At 39.4% G+C, this 24,299-nt stretch overlaps 1 protein-coding gene across 3 annotated transcripts in view; it reads right to left on the bottom strand.

The window, feature by feature from the left end:
• TRIP4 (thyroid hormone receptor interactor 4) overlaps window positions 1-24,299 on the bottom strand; it is a 78,786-nt gene that overhangs the window by 34,452 nt on the left and 20,035 nt on the right. For all 3 annotated transcript variants that reach the window (XM_054688042.1, XM_054688043.1, XM_037502696.2), the window contains 7 exons: window positions 22,304-22,473; window positions 21,238-21,371; window positions 14,008-14,220; window positions 11,443-11,521; window positions 7,865-7,994; window positions 4,665-4,880; window positions 569-695 (listed from right to left, as the gene is read on the bottom strand). In XM_054688042.1, the coding sequence (XP_054544017.1) occupies window positions 569-695; window positions 4,665-4,880; window positions 7,865-7,994; window positions 11,443-11,521; window positions 14,008-14,220; window positions 21,238-21,371; window positions 22,304-22,473 (1,069 nt within the window). The remainder of the gene's footprint in view (window positions 1-568; window positions 696-4,664; window positions 4,881-7,864; window positions 7,995-11,442; window positions 11,522-14,007; window positions 14,221-21,237; window positions 21,372-22,303; window positions 22,474-24,299) is intronic.

Below are 24,299 nucleotides of genomic sequence, written 5' to 3'. Positions count from 1 at the left end.
CCCCCCATGCTCAAAAGACACATTTTAAAAAATATTTACTTTTAATGAATGCCAACTTCCCTCTAAAACCTCTTTTATCACCTTCAACAAGAATTAGACTCTTCTCTGAGTTTCCACTGAGTTTCTTTGTATCTTTTCTAGTATTAAAGCTGCTTATGTAACCTTTTCCCCTATTAATCTGTAAGGTTTTTGAGGGTAAGAGCAGTATCTGCCTGATGACTTACTACTGTGCTTGTAAATGGCATATGCTCAATGAACTTTATGGTAAAATGAATGACAACAATGAATATGTGAATTAATGTATTAATTTAAAATACCACTCTATGGGCTACCCATATTGTATAAGAGACAAAGAACATTAACAAAATCCTCTCTTGGGAATTAATCAGAAGATAATACAGGTCAACTTGCCAGAAGTGCTGCAAAAAAATTGGGCCAGGGAGTAAGACAGGAGGGTGAGTTAAAATAGCAGATGAGCATCTAGAGCCTACAAAACAGACACACTTGAAAGGAGAACTTTCTGGGCCCAATCTTCTTTCATTATTAGTTACAACAAAAGTCCACTAACCTGGGGAGGGGACTGGTACAAGTTGGGATTCACCAGAACTCCCAAAGGTTCATCAGAAGATCTATCCAATTTGGTCATTGGTTGGTACAAGGTTCCATTGGCAATGGCCTGTATTGTCTCATCTAGTCTGTGATAACAAACCAAAAGGATGCAATAATTGGTAATGTTCAATGCACAGTATTTTCACCCACATAAAAACATTCAACAGTAATAAAATTTGAAATTCAAAAAGGAGTCTCTGTGGGGGCCTTGCTGGTGGTACAAGGGGTTAAGACGCAACCTATGAAGTTGTGCACAGCCACTGCAGCATGAGTTCGATTCCCTGGCCAGACAGGGAGGTGACCCACATGGTGCAACAGACCTCTCCTGACTCGCCCGCTGCTCTCCTCAGCAGTGTATTTCAGTTAGTCTGCCTGTTCTGCTCCCCACTCTGTCTCTGGTGAATCCTCTCACCCCCTGCATCTCTGGCCTATACCCCAGTTCTTGTGTGCATAAATAAATAAATCTTAAAAAAAAAGGAGTCTGTGGATGATGTTCCCTGCTCCTCCATCCCAACTTCTTTCTCTTCACTCCACAAACCCTAAGCAATGTGAATTTGTAAAAATTTTGAAACACCAAGAAAATGGGTAGGGCACACTATAATTCATCTGTTTAATAAGACCATTAAAAATGCCAAGATTAGGGCCTCCCCGGTGGCACAGCGGTTGAGCGCTGGGTTGCGAAGCTGCCCGCAGCCTCTGCAAGTGCTGCTTCGATCCCCAGCCGCCGAGCAAGGGTCCCACATGGCGTGCAGACCTCTCCTGCCGCCCGCTGCTTCCCTCAGCAGTGTACTTCGTCAGTCTGCCTGTTCTGTTCTCCGCTCTGGCTCTGGTGAATTCTATCACCCTCCCATGCTTCTGACTGTACCCAAGCTTGTATAAATAAATAAACCTTTAAAAAAAAATGCCAAGATTATAAAAGCTGCCAAGAAATAGTCCAATCCATAGAAGAGTCTCTATGATAGGCTATTTACATAACACATTCAATTATTCCTCTGCCCATACTGGATACCCTTCACTCCTCCCTAATTATCTGAATTCTATCCTGCTTCAAGGCCCAGAAGTTCTAAAGAGGCCCTCTAGTGGCCAAGCATAAAAGTTCTTACTCATTTTTCTGAAGTCCTGTAATACCTATTGATATAATATCTAAATAGTAATCACATACCTCCCATGTTATCCAGTATTAATAGTGTCTGTTTTCAGTATTTGGCTTAAACATATGGAAGAAAGTGATGGTTCTCATTTCAATACTGTGCAACATTCCCTACTGGTAAGAGATAATAGGTCCTGCAGAAACCTTACCCTATTCTATATTTTAGCCCCACATTATTTATTGATATATTCCATAACCAGATGCCTGACAAATGTCTGTAGATAGTAATTTTGAGGCACAATATAAAGCTTCTACTAACAGGAAAGGGTGAACTTGACCTTAATACAATTAAAGAAATATCTCATACACAGGACTACTTAAAGGTATGCAGGTCATGGTTCATGCTTACAAGAATTTTTTAATCTAATAACAGGTTTAAGACAGTTATAAAGATTAATAAAATGTGGGTGAAAGTACTTATTACTATGAGCAGGCACAATCCATCTGATAATTATTATCACATCATCCTATGTGTTATAACAAGTAGGTTCAAGGGAAAGGTAGATATTTGAAAGGCAAATACTAAGGGAGGGATTAACAAACCAAGGTAAAAATAGAAAGAAAGGCATGAAACTTAAAAAATAAAACAAATACAAGAATTAAAATTTGAAGAAAAGGTGGGGTGCCCTCCTGGTGGCACAAGGAGTTAAGTGTCAGCACAAAGAAGCTATCCTCCACCACTGCAGCATGAATGCAATCCCCAGCCAGGGAGCTACCCACATGGAATAGCAGACCTCTCCTGTCTCGCCCGCTGCTCCCCTCAGCAGTATATTTCAGTCAATCTGCCTGTTCTGCTCCCCATTCTGTCTCTGGTGAATCTTCTCACCCCTTCACCCCCACGCCTCTGGCCTATATCCCCGTTCTTCTCTGAGAAAATAAATAAATCTTCAAAAACATAAATAGGGCCTCCCCTGGTGGTGCAGCAGTTGAACACTGGGCTGCGAAGCTGCCCGCAGCCTCTGCAGCACTGGTTCAATCCCTGGCCACTGGCAAGGGTCCTACATGGCGCAACAGACCTCTCCTGCCATGCCTGCTGCTCCCCTCAGCAGTGTATTTCATTGGTCTGCCTGTTCGATCCCCGGCCACCGGCGAGGATCGCCACCAAAAAAAAAAAGAAATCTTAAAAAAAAAAATCCTGGGGCCTCCCTGGTGGCGCAGGCAGTTGAGTGCTGCCCTGTGAAGCTGTCCACAGCCTCTGTAGCATGGGTTCAATCCCGGCCAGCTGGCAAGAATCCCACATGGTGCAGCAGACCTCTCCTGTCTCGCCCATTGCTCCCCTCAGCAGTGTATTTCGTCAGTCTGCTTGTTCTGTTCCCCACTCTGTCTCTGGTGAATCCTCTCACCCTCCTGCGCATCTGGCCTGTACTCTGGTTCTTGTACAAATAAAAAAATCTTTAAAAAAAAAAAATCCCATTAGGGCCTCCCCGGTGGCGCAGCGGTTGAACGCTGGGTTGTGAAGCTGCCCGCGGCCTCTGCGGCGCCGGTTCGATCCCCGGCTGCTCCCCGGCCACAGGAGGAGGGTCCCACATGGTGCGCAGACCTCTCCTGCCGCCCACTGCTCCCCTCAGCAGTGTTCTTCGGTCCTTCTGCCTGCTCTGCTCCCCGCTCTGGCTCTGGTGAATTCTCTCACCCTCCCGTGCTTCTGACTGTACCCAGTGCATGTATAAACAAAACAAACAAACCAACCAGCAAAACAAAATAAATAAAGCATGCCTCTATTAAAAAAAAAAAAAATCCCATTAAAAAAAATAATAAAATGTCCATTTTCCTGATATCTGGTTGGGCATCTTTTCAAATGTTTATTAGCTATATGTATTTCACTTACAAATTGTCTTTTTTAGTCTCTGCTTATTTTTCTACAGGATTTTATTCTTTTAATTTGTAGGTTGTTTTATATAGAATTGGTAGTGCTTGTTGACAAAACAACTATCTTTTGTCAATATAGTACTATCATTTTTACCTTATTTAAAATACTGCGACTTTTTCACATTGCTTGTCTGATAGGCTAAGTGTCCTTCCATATTCCCTAGGCAACTGAACTACCTCAAGCTCTCCTTGGGAGGAACAAATTTTTATTTTGTTTTAAATTTTATTTTAAACCCAAATGTCTGAATGCTTTGCAATGTCTAAGAGTTTAAGGCCCCGGGTTTTTTGTTGTTTCCTTTTTCATGGAGTGGTTATATTCATGGAGGGCTTATATTGACAATAATATATAATGCACATTCTTTTTTTTTTCCTGAAGAAATTTCCTTGGACTTTTTTTTCTTTTTTGGTGTATGAGTCAATGTGTGTAAAAGTAGGATTCATTGATCAAAAGAGCAATATGTTTTTAAAAAAAAAAATCTTAGGTCTTTTTGATTTCTGGGCTTTGTATCTTACTTTGAAAAAGCTTTTCACACCAAAACTGTAGCTATATTCTATATTTTTTATTGCTTTCTAATTCTTTTATTCCTTATACCTTTAACTATTTAGTCAAACTTATTATCACAGATGGTTTGCAGTAGAGAGCTAGTATAGACTTTTTCCCAGCTATGCTACCATACGTTTAATTCTTTCCTTACTGTTTAGATAAATCACAAAATTTACACATATATAAACACATGCCCTCCCACAACACATATACACAGGTCTCTTTCAGTATTCTACTTAGTTTCATTGTTCTGTTGCTATGCTCAAATTATACCTCATTAATTTAAAAAGTTTCTTATAAAACTACAGGAGTTAAATAACTTTCCTTCACTGTTCATTTTCAAAACGGTCTTAGCTATTACTACATGTTTTTATTCCAAATGAATATTTTTAAAATCAACAAAAATAACAGATTTACTTGGTGGGGGTGGGGCGGCAAATCCTTTACTGTCAAACTTTTCCTTCTTTCAGACCCTTTCTGGAGCTACCTACTTACCTGCTGTGATACTCAGCTAATGGATTTTCATCTTCCACGATCTTCCTGCCTGCAAAGTCAATGGTGATCTTCTTAGAGAGGCGAGAGGCATGTCGAAATTCTCTCAGCTCTTCCTCTCGCTTTTGCAAAGTTTCTCGCTCAATTTTGGACAACCACTGGTTAGAATCACTGGCAAAGTAATCTGACTCGTCATCAATGACTTGGGTCCTTCGAATGCTAAGAAAAGGGGGAAAAAGGAACAAATGGTAATTAGATTGAGAAACAGGGACTTACTCTCTGGGAAATTGTCTCAAGGTAGCTCACTGTTACAGTTATTGCCTTAAATACAGATGACTAAGAAGGTTCCAAAAATCAGGTCAAGTTCTGCTTGGTCCCCCCTAATCCAGCACTGCAGTTTGCACATGAATGAGTGACTACAAGTGAGTAAGTGGGGAATTCTCTCCATCCAAATTGATTTTCCTGGGCCTCCTGGTGGCCTAGGGGTTAACTCTCAGTCAGTACCAGCCAGGGAGTTAACTCACATATGGCACAGCACACTTCTCCTATCTTGCCAGCTGCTTCCCTTAGCAGTGTGTTCCAGTAGAGCTACCTGTTCTGCTCCCCACTCTGTCTCTGGTAAATCCTCTTACCCCCTGTACCTCTGGCCTACACCCCAGTTTTTCTAAAAACAAATCTTTAAAAAAAAAAAAAGTTGCAGGGTAGTATCCTCTTGGTAAGAGCTTCTTATTCAAAAATAGATTGAGAGCCTTCCTGGTGGCACAGGGGTTAGAGTCTCAGCTCCATCAAAATATTGCCAATCACTGTGGCCTGAGTTTGATCCCTGGCCAGGGAGCTAACCCACATATGGCACAGTAGACCTCTCCTGTCTTGCTTGCTGCTTCCCTTAGCAGTGTATTTCAGTAGATTCACCTGCTTTGCCCCCCATTCTGTCTCTGGTGAATCCTCTCACCCCCGCACCTTTGGACTACACCTCAGTTCTTGTATGTATGAATAAGTGAAAATAAATCTTAAAAAAAAGATAAATTGAAAAACAAGATATAGGCATCCCAAGTAGAGCATCCAGCTCTTCATTTGCTAGAAAACTCTTTCATACTCCACACTAAGAAGGTATCAAATGCCAAAATGTTTCAATGGCTAAAATCTGTGAACTAATTTATTTCTTAGCATTTGTTATTCTAAACATATCATACCTAATTCTGGGGCAGAACTGGACAAAAGACCTGAAACCATAAAATATATAGAAGAAAATATAGGTAAAACACTACAAGACATACATTGCAATAACATCTTTAAAACTCATCACCCAAAGCAAAGAAAGTCATGGAAAAGATAAACACCTGGGATTACATCAAACTGAAAAGCTTCTGCACAGCAAAAGAGATATTAACAAAAACAGAGAGACACCCCACTGACTGGGAAAAAATCTTTGCACTCCAGTCAACTGATAAGGGACTGATCACAAAGATATACAAAGAAGTCACACAACTCAACAAAAACAAAATAAACAATCCAGTCAAGAAATGGGCAGAAGAACTTAAAAGACATTTCTCCAAAGAGGAAATGCAAATGGCCAACAGGCATATGCAAACATGTTCAACATCCCTTATCATCAGGGAAATGCAAATTAAAACCATATTGAGATACCACCTTACACCAGTAAGAATGGCACATATCAAAAAAAACAAGCAACAACAAATGTTGGCGACAACAACAAAAGTGGTGAAAAAGGAACTCTCCTACATTGCTGGTGGGAGTGCAAACTTGTCCAACCACTATGGAAAGTTGTCTGGAGGTTCCTCAGTCTACTAAAAATGGAGCTACCATATGACCTGGCAATTCCACTATTAGGGATCTACCTAAAGGACACAAAAACATTGATTCAAAGGAACACCTGCACCCCTATGTTTATTGCAGCACTATTTATAATAGGTACAACCTGGAAACAACCCAAATGCCCAAAAATAAAACTGGATCAAGAAGATGTGGTATACACTATGGAGAGCTGTGTGGAGATTTCTTGACCTACTAAACATAGAGCTGCCATATGATCCAGCAATTCCACTCCTAGGTATTTACCCAAAGGACACAGAAACATCAATTCCAAAGAGCACCTGCACCCCTATGTTTATAGCAGCACTGTTTATAATAGCTAAGCTTTGGAAACAACCCAAATGCCCAAAAATAGATGACTGGATCAAGAAGATGTGGTACATATACACCATGGAATATTACTCAGCATTCAAAAAAGATAAACACATGCAATTTGCATCAAGATGGATGGTGCTGGAAGGGATCATGCTCAGCGAAATAAACCAGAAAGAAAAAGAAAAATACCGGATGGTCTCACTCATAGCAGGAATCTAGAAAACTTAAATAAGAGACCAGGAAAATGAATAACTATAAGAAAGTAAAAATCAAAATCAACAAAAAACTATGAACCAGAGACACTTTTTGGGGGGTGGGGGGCGGGGAGGGGAGGGATTGGGGTCAAAATAAGGGGATTGCAATTGTATGGGGAATATAAAAATAAAATTTATTTAAAAAAATAAAGAAGGAAGGAAATAAAAAAAAGATGTGGTACATATACACAATGGAATATTATTCAGCAATCAAAAAAGATAAACTCATGCCATTTGCAGAAATGTGGATGGAACTAGAAGAAATTATGCTCAGTGAAATAAGCCAGAAGGAAAAAGAAAATATCGGATGGTTTCACTTATAGCAGGAATATAGGGGAACCAAATAAGACATCAGTGTGAAAAAATAGTAACAGTACAAAACACAACAAAGTGAAAACAGACAATTATAAATTAGGGAAATACTGCAGGGGAGGAGACAGGAAAGGGATCAGAGGGAGGGAGGGAGGAGCACAGGGGACTGAGGTGATGGTGCATGGGTGCATTGGTGAAGAAAACTCTATGGGGACTACACCTGAGGGGGTGGGGGGAAGCAAATATCGTTTAAAAATGAGGGATCAGAGGGAGGGAGGGAGGAGTACAGGGGACTGAGGTGATGGTGCATGAGTGCCTTGGGGAAGGAAATTCTATGAGGACTCAATCAGAGGGGGTGGGGGGAAGCAAATATTGTCTAAAAATGTAAAAAATGATAACTGTTAAAATAAAAAATATATATATATAAAAAGAACAATGATGGAAAAAGTAAAAAAAAAATTAAAAATTAAATAAATAAACATAGCATACCTAGTTCTATCAAACTCTAACAGTTTGTCTTTATGCTGGATAGCCTTCTCCAAACCAGACTTAATTCGCAATTCTTGATGAGGAAGCAGGTCCTTGGTAGGGATATCAACCTTTCCAGAATTCTCTGTCCCTGAAATTCAATAAGGAAATCAAAGAGTGTCATTCTATAATGCAAATTAGTTATATCACTGTGCCACAAAGAACAAAATATTAGACCTAGCTTTGTTCCTGGAGGTCCAGATCATTTATTTCAATGGAAAACAACCAACCTGCAGATCAAGTTTTAATTGTAAAGCATCAAGCAGTGGTTGGCATATTAATAGGTTCTTAGTAAATGTTAGGACCCATTTCTTTCCTTATGGAAAGATGAATCACTAAGAATATCAAACACATATTTAACAACACAAAATAAAAATGCCTTCTAAATGAGAAACTTTTCTGAGTAGCGCTGAATAACACCACTAAACATACTTTTACATAACAAAACTGAAAACCAAATAATAGAAGAAAAAAGAAATGCAGAAAAAGTGACAAATTAATAATGAGAACCCATTAGATGCTATCACACATAATATATTTTGTTTTTATTTTTTAAAGATTTATTTTTATATTTTTATGCATACAAGAACTGGGGTGTAGGCAAGAGGTGCAGGAGGTGAGAGGATTCATCAGAGACAGAGTGGGGAGCAGAACAGGCAGATTACTGAAATACACTGAGGGGAGCAGCTGGTGAGACAGGACATGTCTGCTACGCCATGTGGGTTAACTCCCTGGCCAGGGATGGAACTCATACCATAGTGGCTGGCAATAGTTTGATAGTGCTGAGACCTTAAACTCTGTGCCACCAGGAAGGCCCACTTAATATATTTTAAAAGCATAGTAAATATCTCACAATAGTGGACCTCCATGGTGGCCTAGGGGTTAAGTCTCAACACTATCACCGTGAGGGACTGAGTTCAATCCCTGCCAAGGGAGCTAACCCACAAATGGCACAGCAGACCTCTCATATTTCGCCCACTGCTCCCCTTTGCAGTGTATTGCAGTAAATCTGCCTGCTTTGCTCCCTACTGTGTCTCTGATGAATCCTCTCACTACTGCACCTCTGGCCTCCAACACAGTTCTTACACACACACACACACTTTTTTTTTTAAGATTTATTTATTTATACAAGAACTGGGGTACAGGCCGATGTGCAGGAAGGTGAGGGAATTCACCAGAGAGAGAGCAGGGAACAGAACAGGCAGACTGATGAAATACACTGCTGAGGGGAGCAGCGGGTGAGACAGGAGAGGTCTGCCATGCCATGTGGGATTCTCGCCAGCCGGCCAGGATCAAACCCATGCTGCAGAGGCTGCAGACAGCTTCACAGTGTGGTGCTCAACTGCCTGTGCCACCAGAAAGGCCCTAAAATTCTTAATTAAAAAATAAAATCTCACAAAAACACTGTAAGGTAGCTTGTGTTATCTTTGTTTTACAAATAAACTGAAGTTCACAGATGTTAACAAATTTACTGATAACACTCAGAAATTAGAAAGTAGAAACTTAGGTCTGTCTAACTCTAAAGCCCACATTCATTCCTTGGACCATGTACTATCTTCTTTGTGACAGCATATCATAAATCTCTGTATCTCAGGAAATTTCTGAGCCAGAAATTATGATAAAGTCAAGATTTAAAATGTGTTAGGAAAACAACTAGGCTATAATGAAAGCTGACCTGTCTAAAATCTCAGGCCTGTTCTAGGTTCCATCGAATTGTTTTAAGAAAAAGAGATTCTTGTGTTCCAAATATAAGAAAAGTATTTAGAACTACCTTTTCTCATAATGATCTGAAAGAAATCATAGTTGAAAAAATATGGAAACATGTTTAATCTCAATAATAAATTTAAACCACAAAAATTAAAAAAATTTGAAATGTCAAAACTCAATAGTGACTTCAGAATTTATTCCAAGGAAATAAATAGATAAATTAACAAAGGTGATCACTTGTAGTGTTATTTATAACTTGAAAGAGTCAAAATATTCAGTAACTGAGAAACAGGCAATCAAATTACAATAAATCAAGTTAGACTATTTTTAGTCATCAAAAACAATAAATATATGGGCCTCCATGGTGGTACAAGGGGTTACGACACAACCTGTGAAACTATCTGCAGCCACTGAAACACAAGTTCAATCCCCGGCCAGGGAGAAACCCACGTGGCATGGCAGATCTCTCCTGACTTGCCCGCTGCTCCCCTCAGCAGTGTATTTCAGTCTGCCTGCCTGTTCTGTTCCCCACTCTGTCTCTGATGAATCCTCTCACCCCCCACACCTCTGGCCTGTACCCCAGTTCTTGTATGCATAAATACATCTTTAAAAATATATATATATATATGAAGATATAAACACTAATCATAAGGTATTAAGTGAAAAAAATGAAAAGAAAAATTCTATATACATTATGTTGCTACTTTATAATACCAATCGATATACCCGAAAACTGAACTAAAGTGGAAATAAAATATTTTTATAAGTGGAAAGTAATGAGTACATTGTTTTTTTCCTTTAAATAATGTCCTAACTATATTTATCATGTGTTCTTTTTTAAAGATTTATTTATTTGTTTATACAAGCACTGGGTACAGTCAGAAGTGCGGGAAGGTGAGAGAATTCACCAGAGCCAGAGTGGGGAGCAGAACAGGCAGAAGAACCAAAGTACACTGCTGAGGGGAGCAGTGGGCGCGGCAGGAGAGGTCTGCACGCCCTCTGCAGGAGAGGGTCTGGGACCCTCGCTGGCAGCCAGGTATTGAACCAGTGCTGCAGAGATTGCAGGCAGCTTCGCAGCCCAGCGCTCAACCGCAGCACCACCAGGGAGGCCCAATCATGTGTTTTTCAACTATAACCGACTTAAAGAGTTGAAAAAATTGTACAGTTTCTGTGTAACTTTTATTCTGCTTCCCTATTAATATCTTATCTTACATAATCATAGTACAATTTTCAAAACTAAGAAATTAACATTAGTACGATACCATTAACGAAATTACATACTTCACTCCGATTTTGAGATCTTTTCCATTATTTTTCTATTCTGGAATCTAGTTCAGGAGCCTACATTGCAGTACATTGTCATGTCTCTCCAGTTTTCCCTAATCATAATTCTTCAGTCTTTTCTTGTCTTTCATGACCTTGCAAATATCATGTTCTTAAATTTTCACCCACTGTTTTGCATTCATTGGGGAATCTTGCCTGTGGCAACTACTACTACTGTGGTGTTCTAATGGTGATTTCTACTCCCCTCATTCTTTTACTTCATTAAATGGAATTCTGTAAGAAAGAACTGTTCCTTCTTCTCTATTTACTGACTGATCCAGTTTATTTATGAGAGTATGGTCTCATATATTAATATTTGGGCTATAAGCCAATACTATTATTAATTTTTTGCTCAGTATTATGTGATTTTAATAATAACTTCTAAAAAAAGTACTTATAGAATAAATGAGTGAATAACCTGCACATCAGAGTATAGGAAAGAAAAAAAATCACGAAGACAACAAAATGTATCCATCATCATAGAGATCCAATCTGGGATTGTTGCTCACCTGACATGAGCTTCTTCAGCAGTTTCTGGCTCTTGTTTGAGTCACGCTGTAAAATATCCTGTTCCTCACGAGTACATACCTATAAAGTAATAATCCAATACTTAAATATATTGTTTGCTTGATATATCCCCAAATTACATATTAGATATAGCAATGACACTGTTTTTTTCCCCAAACATGCCAAAAAATATATATCCTGATGAATTTTGTCCCAATCTCTTTCCATTTCTCTCTTCTTTTATAAACCATAGACAAAACTGATCTCACTGCAAGTATACCTGAATGACTTCATAGTTTGAAAAAATACCTAACCTAGTTTCAAAGGACAAAAATTGGCCCTAAAGGACAAAAAATGGCCCACCATTGAGACCTTTTCGTCACAAGATTTATTTTATTTATTTATGCATACAAGAGCTGGGGTGCAGGCCAGAGATGGGGGGTGGTGAGAGGATTCACCAGCAACAGAGTAGGGAGCAGAACAGGTGGATCTACTGAAATACACTACTGAGGGGAGCAGCAGGCCAGACAGGAAAGGTCGGCTGCAGCATGTAGGTTAGTTCCCTGGCCAGGGATCAAACTCGTGCTGTAGTGGTTGCTGATAGCTTCACAGTACTGACATTTAACCCTTGTGCCACCAGGGAGGCCCAACACTTTTTTTTTAAGTCTTACATTTTTAACCATGAAATCTAATTCTTACAGGAGAAAATGTATGCAGATGTCTTATAAGAAAAAAAAAAAAAACAGAAAAAGCAAATTATGTTGCCACCAGTGAGAACCAGTCTAGTTTTTATATTTTCTTTGCCTTTGCATATTATCTACTTAAAAATTAATATATTAAACAAAGAAATACTGTTTGCTTACAATAAAATCACTGCAATTATAAAAAGGGGAGCTAAGAAAAGATTACTTAAAAACAATTTCATACTGAGGCTATAAAACTATAAGATGTCAAGGTCAATCTGCTTTATATTACTGTTTATTGAACTGAACAATTCAAGGAAACGGAAAACATAATACTTCCTAGGCTTTGCCTCAGTGGCATAGAAACTTCCTCCCAGCAACTGTGAATGTTTCTCTAGAGAAAGTCCCCCAAGGAAAAAGATTCACCAACATTTTATTAACATTTTTAATAGTAGGCACTACATTTTTCAGGTTATATACGATCAGTTTATTCTATGAGCATATTGAAAAATTAAAGATTTACAGACAAGAAAAGCAAAAAAACATAAAATGGGTGCTTTTACCAACTCAACACCAAATGCCACTGCTTCTGCCAGCCAGCTCCACTGGCACAATAAACTTTCTAGACAACTCATTAGAATGTTTGTAATCTAGTCATTACCACAGTACTCTTGAGGTCATTCTCTCAGACAAAGGAGGTATCCTGAAAACAGAAGCTATAATGACCTAAGATTATGTCACAGTGGCTGTTTCCCTAGCGGCATGAGTCACATCTGACGACTTGGACAAATTTTGATATTTCTGGCCCTTAAATTTTCTTGAACTTAATCTAATATAAGACTTAGATCCTTCGGGCCTGCCTGGTGGCAAAAGAGATTAAGTCTTAGCACTATGAAGCTATCTGTAGTCACTGCAGCATGACTTAGATCCCCAGCCAGGGAGCTAACCCACATGGTGCAGCAGACCTCTTCTGTCTGGCCTGCTGCTCCTCTCAGTAGTGTATTTCAGTAGATCCGCCTGTTCTGCTCCCCACTCAGTCTCTGTTGAATCCTTTCACCATCCCCTCTCCCCTGCACCACTGGCCTACACCCCAACTCTTATATGTATAAATAAATCTTAAAAAAAAAAGTCTTAGAGGGAGCCTCCCTGGTGGCGCAGGTGGTTGAGCACCACGCTGTGGGGCTGTCAGCAGCCTCTGCAGAGCAGGTTCGATCCTGGCCAGCCATCAAGAATCCCACATGGCGTGGCAGACCTCTCCTGCCTTGCCCACTGCTCCCCTCAGCAGTGTATTTCATTCAGTCTGCCTGTTCTATTCCCCGCTCTGTCTCCAGTGAATCCTCTCACCCTTCAGCGCATCTGGCTTTACCCCAGTTCTTGTATAAATATATAAACCTTAAAAAAAAAGTCTTAAATCCCTCAAAAATGTAAGTTTTCAAAACTCTTCTCAATGACAGGCCTTAGTATTAGGATAAAGCCTTGAGTTTTTGACTAATCAAATTCCTGCTACTATAGTTTACTGAATATCTTAGAAAAGAAATTTATTAAAAAAAGAAAAATGGGGCCTCCCCGGTGGCACAGTGGGTTGAGCGCAGCGCTATGAAGCTGTCCACAGCCTCTGCAGCGTCAGTTCGATTCCTGACCGGCCAGGGAGATTCCCACATGGCACAGCAGACCTCTCCTGTCCAGCCCGCTGCTCCCCTCAGCAGTGTATTTCAGTACTTCTGCCTGTTCTGCTCCCTGCTCTGTCTCTGGTGAATTCTCTCACACTCCTGCTCCTCTGGCCTGTACCCCAGTGCTTGTATAAATAAATAAATATTTTTAAAGAAAGAAAAGAAAAATGCTAGGAATGTGAATGGCGTAACAAAATAGAAGAGAAATATTTACCAGCGAACCACAGAATAGGCAGGGGCCAGAACCCTCTTGTTCACAGACAATACGTCCACAGATCAGACAGTTATTGATCAGCTTGTGCTTCTGGCCCAGGCAATCACATGGGTGGCGGCCAGGGATTAGGACTGCAAGTCTGTCCTGTCCCTCTTTTGTATATAAACTGACAAACTTCGTCTTCTTCTTTAAAGAGTAGTTGTTCTCTTGAGCCTAATTGTACAAAGAAAAATGAAATAACATCAAGTAATTAATGACAGTGAAAATATTCAAGAGGGAGAAAACTTTATTTCTGTTCAATAACAGCTTATATACTGCTTAGGAACCTTGAAAGAAGGGAGGAGTGGAAGAAAAATAAATTAGTTATAATCAAGGGTCTGAGGAATGGTAATGCTCTGGAGAAACTAGGTTATTACCTTGCCTTTTTTTTTTCTTCTTTTTTTTAAGATTTATTTATTTATTTATTTATTTATTTATACAAGCACTGGGTACAGTCAGAAGTGCGGGAGGGTGAGAGAATTCACCAGAGCCAGAGTAGGGAACAGAACAGGCAGAAGGACCAAAGTACACTGCTGAGGGGAGCAGCAGGCGGCAGGAGAGGTCTGCGAGCCATGCAGGATCCTTGCCAGCGGCCGGGGATCGAACCGGGGCTGCAGAGGTTGCAGAGGTTGCAGAGGCTGCAGCAGCCTCGCAGCCCAGCGCTCAACCGCTGGGCCACCAGGGGAGGCCCTTACCTTGCTTTTTTTGCTAGTAGCTTTCATCGTCTATTACAGTTGGAGGGGGGTAAATGTAGTAGGAAAATCTGTTTCTATGATATATTTAATCAGAGCTAAATTGGAGATCATAAGAAAAAAATAACTCAAAAATGATAAGATTTGAAAATATGAAAAATAAAACAAGAAAAAAAAATACAAACTGATTTAATAGAGAGAAGACAAATAACATGATAGAAAAAAAAAAATGGGTAAAAGACCTAAACAAGAACTTCATAAAAGAAAAAGCCCAAATGGTCAAGACACTTGAAAAGGTGCTTTAGTAATCAAGATAACGTAAAATAAAATCATCATGCACTACATACCAACCATAATGGCTAAACTGAAAAAGACAGAAAATATGGAGTGCTGGCAAGGATAAAAGTACGATTAGGAGTTCTTGGGCCTCCCTGGTGGCGCAAGGGGTAAAGCACCGCACTATGAAGCAATCCACAGCCTCTGCAGCAGTTCAATCCCCAGCCTGCCAGAGAGAAACCTACATGGGGAAGCAGACCTCTCCTGCCTCGCCCCCTGCTCCTCTCAGCAGTGTTATTTCAGTCTGCCTGTTCTGTTTCTTACTGTTTCTCTGGTGAATCATGTCACCCCACCCCCAGCATCTCTGGCCTGTACCCTAGCTCTTATATGCATAAATAAATAAATTTTTAAAAAAAGAGTTCTTGTACACTATAGGAGGCAGCATAAACTGTTATCTACTAAAGTTGAATATGTGTATATCCATGACCCAGGAACTCAACACTTGGATATATATAGTCAACAAAAATGCAAAATACATTAATCAAAAGACATGTAGAGGGCCTCCCCTGGTGGCACAGGCAGTTGAGCGCAGCGCTGTGAAGCTGTCCACAGCCTCTGTAGCACAGGTTAGATGCTGGCTGGCAAGAATCCCACATGGCGTGGCAGACCTCTCCTGTCCAGCCCGCTGCCCCCCTCGGCAGTGTATTTCAGTCAGTCTGCCTGTTCTGTTCCCCACTCTGTCTCTGGTGAATCCTCCCACCCTCCTGCACATCTGGCCTGTACCCCAGTTCTTGTATGCATGAATATATAAATCTTTAAACAAACAAACAAACAAAAAGACATGTAGAATGTTTACTGCATCAGTGGAACTAAAAACTAGCCAGATGTTCAACAGTAGAATGACATATTCACTTAATAGAATTCTAAGTAGCTGTGAAAGTGAAAAAGTATTACAATATAAAACAATATGGATAATTCTCATACGCAGCGTTAAATGAAAAGAGTACATAATATTTAGCTTAATTTATACAAAGTTCATAAGCAAGCAAAACTAATCTATAGCATTCAAAGTCAAAAAAGGCGAGCCTCCCTGGTGGCGCAAGGGCTTGTTAAGACGCAGCACTGTGAAGTTACCCGTAGTCACTGCAGCACGAGTTTGCCCCGTGGCCAGGGAGGTGACCCACGTGGCGCAGCAGACCTCTCCTGACTCACCCACTGCTCCCCTCAGCAGTGTATTTTAGTGATCCTCCTGTTCTGTTCCCCACTCTGTCTCTGGTGAATTCTCTCACCCCCAACACCTCTGGCCTGTACCCCAGTCTTGTATGCATAAATCAATCAATCTTAAAAAAAAAAAAAAAAGAAAGAAAGTCAAAAAGGTGTTTCCCCTTGGTGGGGGTTGTCATTTTGGGACATATTGGGACACTAGTCTAACAGGGTGGTCCCCAGGAAAGGGGGAGGTTCCAGGTTTCCTGCCCCATCCGAAAGGAGGGTGGAGCTGAGCAGGAGAGAAGAAGCTGCAGAGGAGACTGAGGAAGGAAGGAAGCCAGATGGAGAGCCAGAAGGAGAGCCAGAAGGAGACCTGGAGGAGGCACATGGAGTGGAAAGACACGTGAAGAAACTGCCCTTGCCTTTTGGTTGTGGACTGGTTGATATAGATGTGAGTGAGACCCACAGGGAGGTGACAATGGCAGTTTTGGTCTTGATTTTGATTTTGCTCTTTTCCTCCCAGACTTGTCTGATCGTTTCTGATCTTTTTCTGTGGGTTCCCACTGGAAGATGCTTTAGACCTTTGGCAGGCTTTGGGGCCTTGTTCTGGGCCAATCCTGCTTGGGTGGACTTTTACCCACGAGGGGTCGGGTAACTTTGGGTGCTCGATTTAGAAACTATATTCTTTGCCTTTTCTGTATTGTTTACTAATTGTATTAAAGTTCCTTTACATTAAGTCTCATATGTTTTGTGTTGATGCAGCAGATGGCAGAACCCATTTAGAGCAGGCAGGTTTACGGGGTCTGGGGTGTCCCTCTCCCTGCCCTGTACATAACGACTAGTAATGTGAAAAATTATCTGTTTATGTTATAAACACATCTGTGTTTATGTTATAAAATAAAAAGGTTTTGGGCCTCCCCAGTGGCGCAGAGGTTGAGCGCTGGGTTGCGAAGCTGCCCGCAGCCTCTGCAGCGCCGGTTCGATCCCTGGCTGCTCCCTGGCCACCTGAGGAGGGTCCCACATGGCGCGCAGACCTCTCCTGCCGCCCGCTGCTCCCCTCAGCAGTGTTCTTCGGTCCTTCTGCCTGCTCTGCTCCCTGCTCTGGCTCTGGGGAATTCTCTCACCCTCCCGCGCTTCTGACTGTACCCAGTGCTTGTATATATAAATAAATAAATAAATAAATAAAATAAATCTTAAAAAAAAAAAAGTTTTAAAAAAAGGAAAAAAAATAAAATAAATAAAATAAAAAGGTTTTAAGCAGAATCATATTTTCCAACCTGTCTTAATCCACTCAGGTTGCCATAACAAAAAATCACAGATTGGGTAGCTTATAAACACCAGAATTTTATTTCTTATAATTCTGGAGGTTAGAAGTGCAAAGTCCAGATCAGGGTGTCGGCATGGTTGGTGAGGTCATAGGTCACAGAACTCCTCACTGTATCCTCACAGGGCAGAAGGAGCAGGGAACTCTATGGGACCTCTTTCATAAAAGCCCTAACACCATTCATGACGGTTCCACCTGCATAACCTAAGAACTTCCTAAAGGTCCCACTTTCTTTTTTTTCTTTTTTAAAAGATTTTTAATTTATTTATTTTTGTGTAAAACAGGGGTGTAGGCCAGAGGTGCGGAGATGGGGGATGGTGAGAGGATTCACCAGAGACAGAGTGGGGAGCAGAATAGGCAGACTGACTGAAATACACTGCTGAGGGGAGCAGTAGGTGAGACAGGAGAGGTCTGCTGTGCCATGTGGATAGCTCCCTGACCAGGGACTGAATTCATGCTGCAGTGGCTGCAGATAGCTTCACAGTGCTGAGACTTTACTCCTCGCGCCATCAGGGAGGTCCCTGTTCTATTTATTTCATGGCAATTTTCGCAGTGTGTAATTACTTTAAAAAGAAAGTCTGATTGTCTTTTGTAATTTTCATCCAAACCACTAAAATATAAATGCTGAGAGCAAAAAAAATTAATAATTTAAAAAATTACGATATAAGGCTTTAATAATTTCACCCATTATTTTATCACTCTGACTAGACTAGCTATTTTCTATATACTTCCATTCTTTCACTTTATTAAGATTATGCTTGGAATCAGCACTTAAAAAAATATACATTCATATACATATAAAATATATCTTTTACTTAAAAAACAAGTATTTTACAGATAAGAGTAATTTTTTAAAATACTCAAAATTATGTTCAGATAATTACAAACCTACATATAAAAACTTCTGAATTATAACAAGAAAATTTAGGAGCCTATCTTTTACATTTTGGAGTGGGAAAAATGTCGCAAAGGCTTTAAGTATGAAAAACAAAAAAATACAGCAACATAGTTGACCACAACAAGATTAAAAATTTCTGTGGGTCAAAAGATGACACAGGGGCCTCCCCGGTGGCACAGTGGTTGAGCGCTGGGTTGCAAAGCTGCCCGCAGCCTCTGCAGTGCCGGTTCGATCCCCGGCTGCTCCCCAGCCACCGGAGGAGGGTCCCACATGGCGCGCAGACCTCTCCTGCCGCCCGCTGCTCCCCTCAGCAGTGTACTTCGGTCCTTCTGCCTGCTCTGCTCCCCGCTCTGGCTCTGGTGAATTCTCTCACCCTCCCGCGCTTCTGACTGTACCCAGTGCATGTATAAACAAAACAAACAAACAAATAAAATAAATAAATAAATAAATAAACATGTAGGAAAAAAAAAAAGAAGACACAGAAGACAAAACACAGACTAGTATATATTTCTACATATAACAAAGGATTAACATATATAGTCATATATAAGAATTTTTATAAATTAATTTGAAAAGACCATCAACCCAGTAGAAAATCAGGTCAAGGACATGAATAGGTAATTCAAAATATATGAAAAAGGCAAAATCAACAGATCCTCCAAAATGATACTCAGCAACTATTCAGAATTCATGGATATGCAAAGTTCAGTGAGATAACATTTCTTATATTTAAAATGGGCAAAACTTTAAAAGTCTGACAATACTAGTATTGGCAAAGAAAAAGAAAAATCTCTTACACTGATGGTAGGAAAATAAAACTGGAACAAGTACTTTAAAGGTTAATTTGGGAGTGCCAATGAAAGAAAAATTAACAAATCCTATGCTATGACAAATCAATTTAAATAATAGGTAAAAAGAAACTCTCAAATATACACAAAGGAAATTTGTACAAAAAAGCTCATTACAGTACTATTCATAATAGCAAACCATTATAAACCACAAAAACATAAACTTATGGAGAATAAATGGAAAAATTAAATCAGTGGAATATTATATAGGAGTTCAGAGAAGTAATAAAATCAGTGGACAATTCTCAAAGCTGGTATAAAAAAGGTTTGCAAAATGACAGTATATCATTTATCTACATTTTTAAAAAAGATTTTTTAATTTTATTTATTTTTGCACAGAAGAGCAGGGGTGTAGGCCAGAGATGCAGGGGGTGAGAGGATTCACCAGAGATAGAGTGGGGAGCACAGCAGGCAGAGTTACTGAAATACATTGCTAAGGGGAGCAGTGGGCGGGACAGGAGAGGTCTGTGCCATATGTGGGTTAGCTCCCTGGTCGGGGACCCAACTCAGGCCATAGAGGTGATAGTGCTGAGACTTAACCCCGAGGCCATCAGGGAGGCCCCCACCATTTATCTAGATTCTTAAAAACTCACACAATACCATATATTCTTAGTAGACTCTTACACATGAAAAAGTAGTATACTAGGATTTATAACAAATTCATGATAGTAATCACCTCAACTCAAATGACTAAAATTGAATCTGCCGTATGACCCAGTAATTCCACTCCTAAAAGACAAAAATACTAATTCAAAAGGAAACCTGCACTCTTATGTTCATTGCAGCATTATTTACAATAGCTAAGATATGGAAACAACCTATGAGATGAGTGGATCACGAAGATGTGGTATATATACACATACCTATTCAGCAATCAAAAGATAAACTCCTGCATTTGTGGTAACATGGATGGAGCTGGAAGGGATTATGCTTAACAAAGTTAGCCAGAAGGAAAAAGATAAACATCAGATGGTGTCACTTATATATATGGAATATAGAGAAACCAAACAAAGGATCAGTCAAAGACAAATATTAAAACCAACTCTTGAAAGCTGACCATAGATCTGAAGCATCCAGGTTTGGGGAAGGGTGAAGAAAAGGAGTTGGACGAGAGCACAATGGACTATGGTGGAGAACTATGGGTGTTTCAGTGGTGGGAGAGCAACAGTGACCACACCTGAGAGGATAAATCCTATACTGTGAAATATTAACAAAGATGTAAAACATGGTACTTCATTAAATTAAAAAAAATAAAAGATGTGGGCCTCCCCGGTGGTGCAGTGGGTTGAGTGCTGCACTATGAAGCTATCCGCTGCCTGTGCAGTGTGGGTTCGATTCCCAGCTGGCCAGAGAGATTCCCACATGGCATGGCAGACCTCTCCTGCCTCGCCCACTGCTCCCCTCAGCGGGGTCTTTGGTCCATCTGCCTGTTCTTCTCCCCACTCTGTCTCTGGTGAATTCTCTCACCCTCCCGCGCCTCTGACTGTACCCCAGTCCTTGTATAAATAAATAAATCTTTAAAAAAAATAATAAATAAATAAGATGATAATAATGACAGTGACAATGGTAGTGTGGTGATGGTGGTATAGCTAGAACCGTGCATTCATTTAGTATAAATACACACAAAATGTTGAAACTGAAGCTCTGGTACACCTCATTAAATATTTTCCATCACACATATATGTGTGTATGTATGTACATATAGATATACATAGATATCTATATATCCCATCTCTAAGCAAAGATGTCCTTAAAAATAGTTAATCAGGCTACCAAAGAAAACTACCATATAGGTAGTGTCATCATTACCACTTTCTCTCCATAAAACTCATGCATTGGTGAAAAACTGCCATTCTAGACCAAACTGTACACAATGTTTTTTGAAACTTATCAGTCATTTCCTCTTCTCCATAAGGTCAGAAATAGGTTCATTATATAAGCACCCACCTTGGCCAAATCAAAAGGGGTTTTGACTTCTGTGGTTGTATCAGATTCAGCAAATGCAGGAACTTCCTGTCTGTTTCTCCCTTTCCTCCTACTCCGCTTTAGTTGGTCTCCTGATCTCTGCCCATCTAAAGTTTCTTGAAAGAAAAGGGGGGAAAAAACATATACAAAGATAGATTGCTAATAGTTAGATTTACTGATCAATAGCTAATGAAAAAAGGCAATAGTTAGAAAACAATATGAAGAGAGATTTTTAAATTACATTTTCCTCTCAATTCAAAATGAAATTTAAATCATTATTTTCAATAAAGACTACTGGCTAAACAAAAAGAAGACTACTGGCTAGAATTAAGAAGGTAGACCACCCCAGTGGTGCAAGGGATTAGGTATCAGCACTATGAAGCTATCAGCAGCCACTGCAGCATGAGTTCGATCCCTAGCCAGGGAGCTGACGCACATGGCAAAGCAGACCCTTCCTGTGTCACCAGCTGTTCCCTTCAGCAGAATATTTCAGTCAATCTGCCTATTCTGCTCCCGGCTCTGTCTTTGGTGAATCCTCTTACCTCTCCCCGCTGCACTTGTGACCTGCACCTCAGTTCTTGTATGCATAAATAAAATAAATATTTTTTTAAAGAATAGATTAGAATTAAGAGGGTAAATTAAAATCTGAATATTGTAGATTATATAATAATAATGACAAATTTATTTTGGTGTTCACCTTTTGCACTAAATAGTCCTAAATGCTATTCATATTAAAATCAATCAAAATTTACTTCATACAGGTATGTATATACCTGAAAAGTATTTCTTTAATCCATGTAGAATTTTTTCCAATTGTTCTGAAGCAGATATATTTGTATCTACAAAAAGATATATTTGTGATATTTTCTAAATTATAAGTCTGAACTAGAACAAATATTCATTAGACTGAGAACTGAACTAAAAATAAGCTTACATAGGCTTCTGCTTAAGTTAGCTGTGAGGAAATACAGGATGACAAAAGTACTATACACCAGTTCATTTATCAATAACATTTCAACCTTTACTTAGTTATGTTAACTGAACTTACCATCTTTTTTGAAGGACTGCAGCAAAGCATGAGAAACCAACTCTTGATCATTTCTTTGCCATTTGGTTATAAGTTCTTCTATGAACTGACCTTTTTTGCCCTCATTTCCCTGAAGGAGGTCAGTAACATATTCTCGAATCTCTTCTGCACTCTCAATTGACAGAACATACCTCAGGAAACAAAGTTGTTGAAATAAAGTTAGTTTATGCTATAAAGTCATTCATTAATCCATTACAGTACTTACTTTGAGCCAAGTTTTTTTATCATATAAAAAAAGGATATAAATTTAATTAGGTAACTAATCATCTACCTAACCTTGTATTTCTAGAAGCAAATCAGTGTTTTGAAAATAGGACGGTAGGGCTATCCTTAACATAGGAATACTTCCTGTAACTACTTATTTGCTGTCATTATCATAGGAACAATACAAATTACTTAATCTTTATATTGGAATATCTGAAATTTCTTTTTTGCTAAAAATACGAATATATACTACAATCTAATAAGGTATTGATATAATTGGTTAGTCGATTTCCTAAGAACCAAGTCAAGATTACATCAGAATAAGCAGATCTATTTTAAGGAAATGTAACAAAGGGTTTCCAACAGTGGAAAATAGCCTTATGTGCAATAACCAGTGAAAAGATAGTAAGTTGTTCAAACAGTGTATTTTATGTAGCTTTAGTGCTTATTTTAAATTTTGGACACTTTCATCTAACATATTTATGAAGAATGTAGGTATGTAGCCATACTTCATGCTTCAACGTTTTGTTTTGTTTTTCAGTTCAGTAAATGGAATGGTTTTCTAGTGCTTGAAATGTACAAGAAATTTCAGATCACTCCTCTTTCAGGAGTGTAAGTTGAGCTGAGGAAAAAATAAGGTCGCAAAATGAGCTGTTAAACCACAGCCTATGAGAATTAGAATTTTTCTGATACTGGGTAAACAAGCAAAATACAATTGGATTCTGAGATTGAGAAAACTGCATTTCTCCACCTCCATCGTAGATTCATCAAAAATAGCCTCAACCTTTTTTTTTTTTTTCAACTGATTTCTTTGGCATATTGCAAAGTCTCATCTCATTTGATAGCATTCTACTGTTCAAAAAAAAAAAAAAAAGTTTGAAAACTCCTTAATCTGATCTTGCCTTCAAACAAGAATTAAGTCAAGCAATATGTTTTGACTGGGTTTGTTTGTTTGTTTGTTTTGATAGTCTGTTCCACTTTTGCCCTCCCCCAATCTTTTAAAACAGGCTCTCTTAATTCTTTTATAAGTTTGTTTTCTCCCAAACGCTGAAACTCACCTACAGTAATCCTAGATTTCCAATTTAGGTTTCAGAATCAATGAACAAGGAATAAAATCAGGATACACTTTCAGAGTCCTTGATCAAGTAAAATTTTTGTAGACTTTGTTTCCCTCAGCCTGAACACTGTACTCCCATCTAGTCATATTTTAGTTCAGGTGAAAGTCATCTCTTGAAGTAAACTTCCCGAGTTTTCAAACCAAATCAGGGTCCTTTATTCAGTGTTCCCACAACCTCCTGCACTTCCCCACCTCAGCACTCATCAACCAAACGAAACCTAATTGTTCCAATCATTGTTGCCCCAGCACCTGTCAAGCAGTGGCGCAACAAACATTTGTTAAAGGAAAGCAGATTAAATCATGTCACCATCTCCATTTCATAAGAATTATAAAATATTAAAGATAACTATTCATTTAATAGATGAGGAAACTAAAGAGAGAAATTAAGTTGCACAAGGTTCCAAAACAGGTAAATAACAACAAAAAACCGAACCAGAACTCCCGAGTGAGGAGCTATTTTCCAAATACCACGCTGCCCCCACTTATATTTTAGATCCTATTTGACACAATCCAAACCGGGAAAACTAAAATGTTCATAGTAAGGATTTTCTCTACAATTTGGCTCCCCCCTTCTCTCCAGAATTTATAAAAAAAATGACTCCTGGAGTTGTTTTACAGGTCTAATTACCAAGAATT

The sequence above is a fragment of the Talpa occidentalis genome, unplaced genomic scaffold (assembly GCF_014898055.3).
Source record: "Talpa occidentalis isolate TD23 unplaced genomic scaffold, MPIMG_talOcc4v2.1 talOcc4.11, whole genome shotgun sequence".
NCBI classification, from domain to species: domain Eukaryota; kingdom Metazoa; phylum Chordata; class Mammalia; order Eulipotyphla; family Talpidae; genus Talpa; species Talpa occidentalis.
The sequence above is the reverse complement of the archived record's forward strand: the minus strand, read 5'-3'. Positions and strand labels throughout refer to the sequence as shown.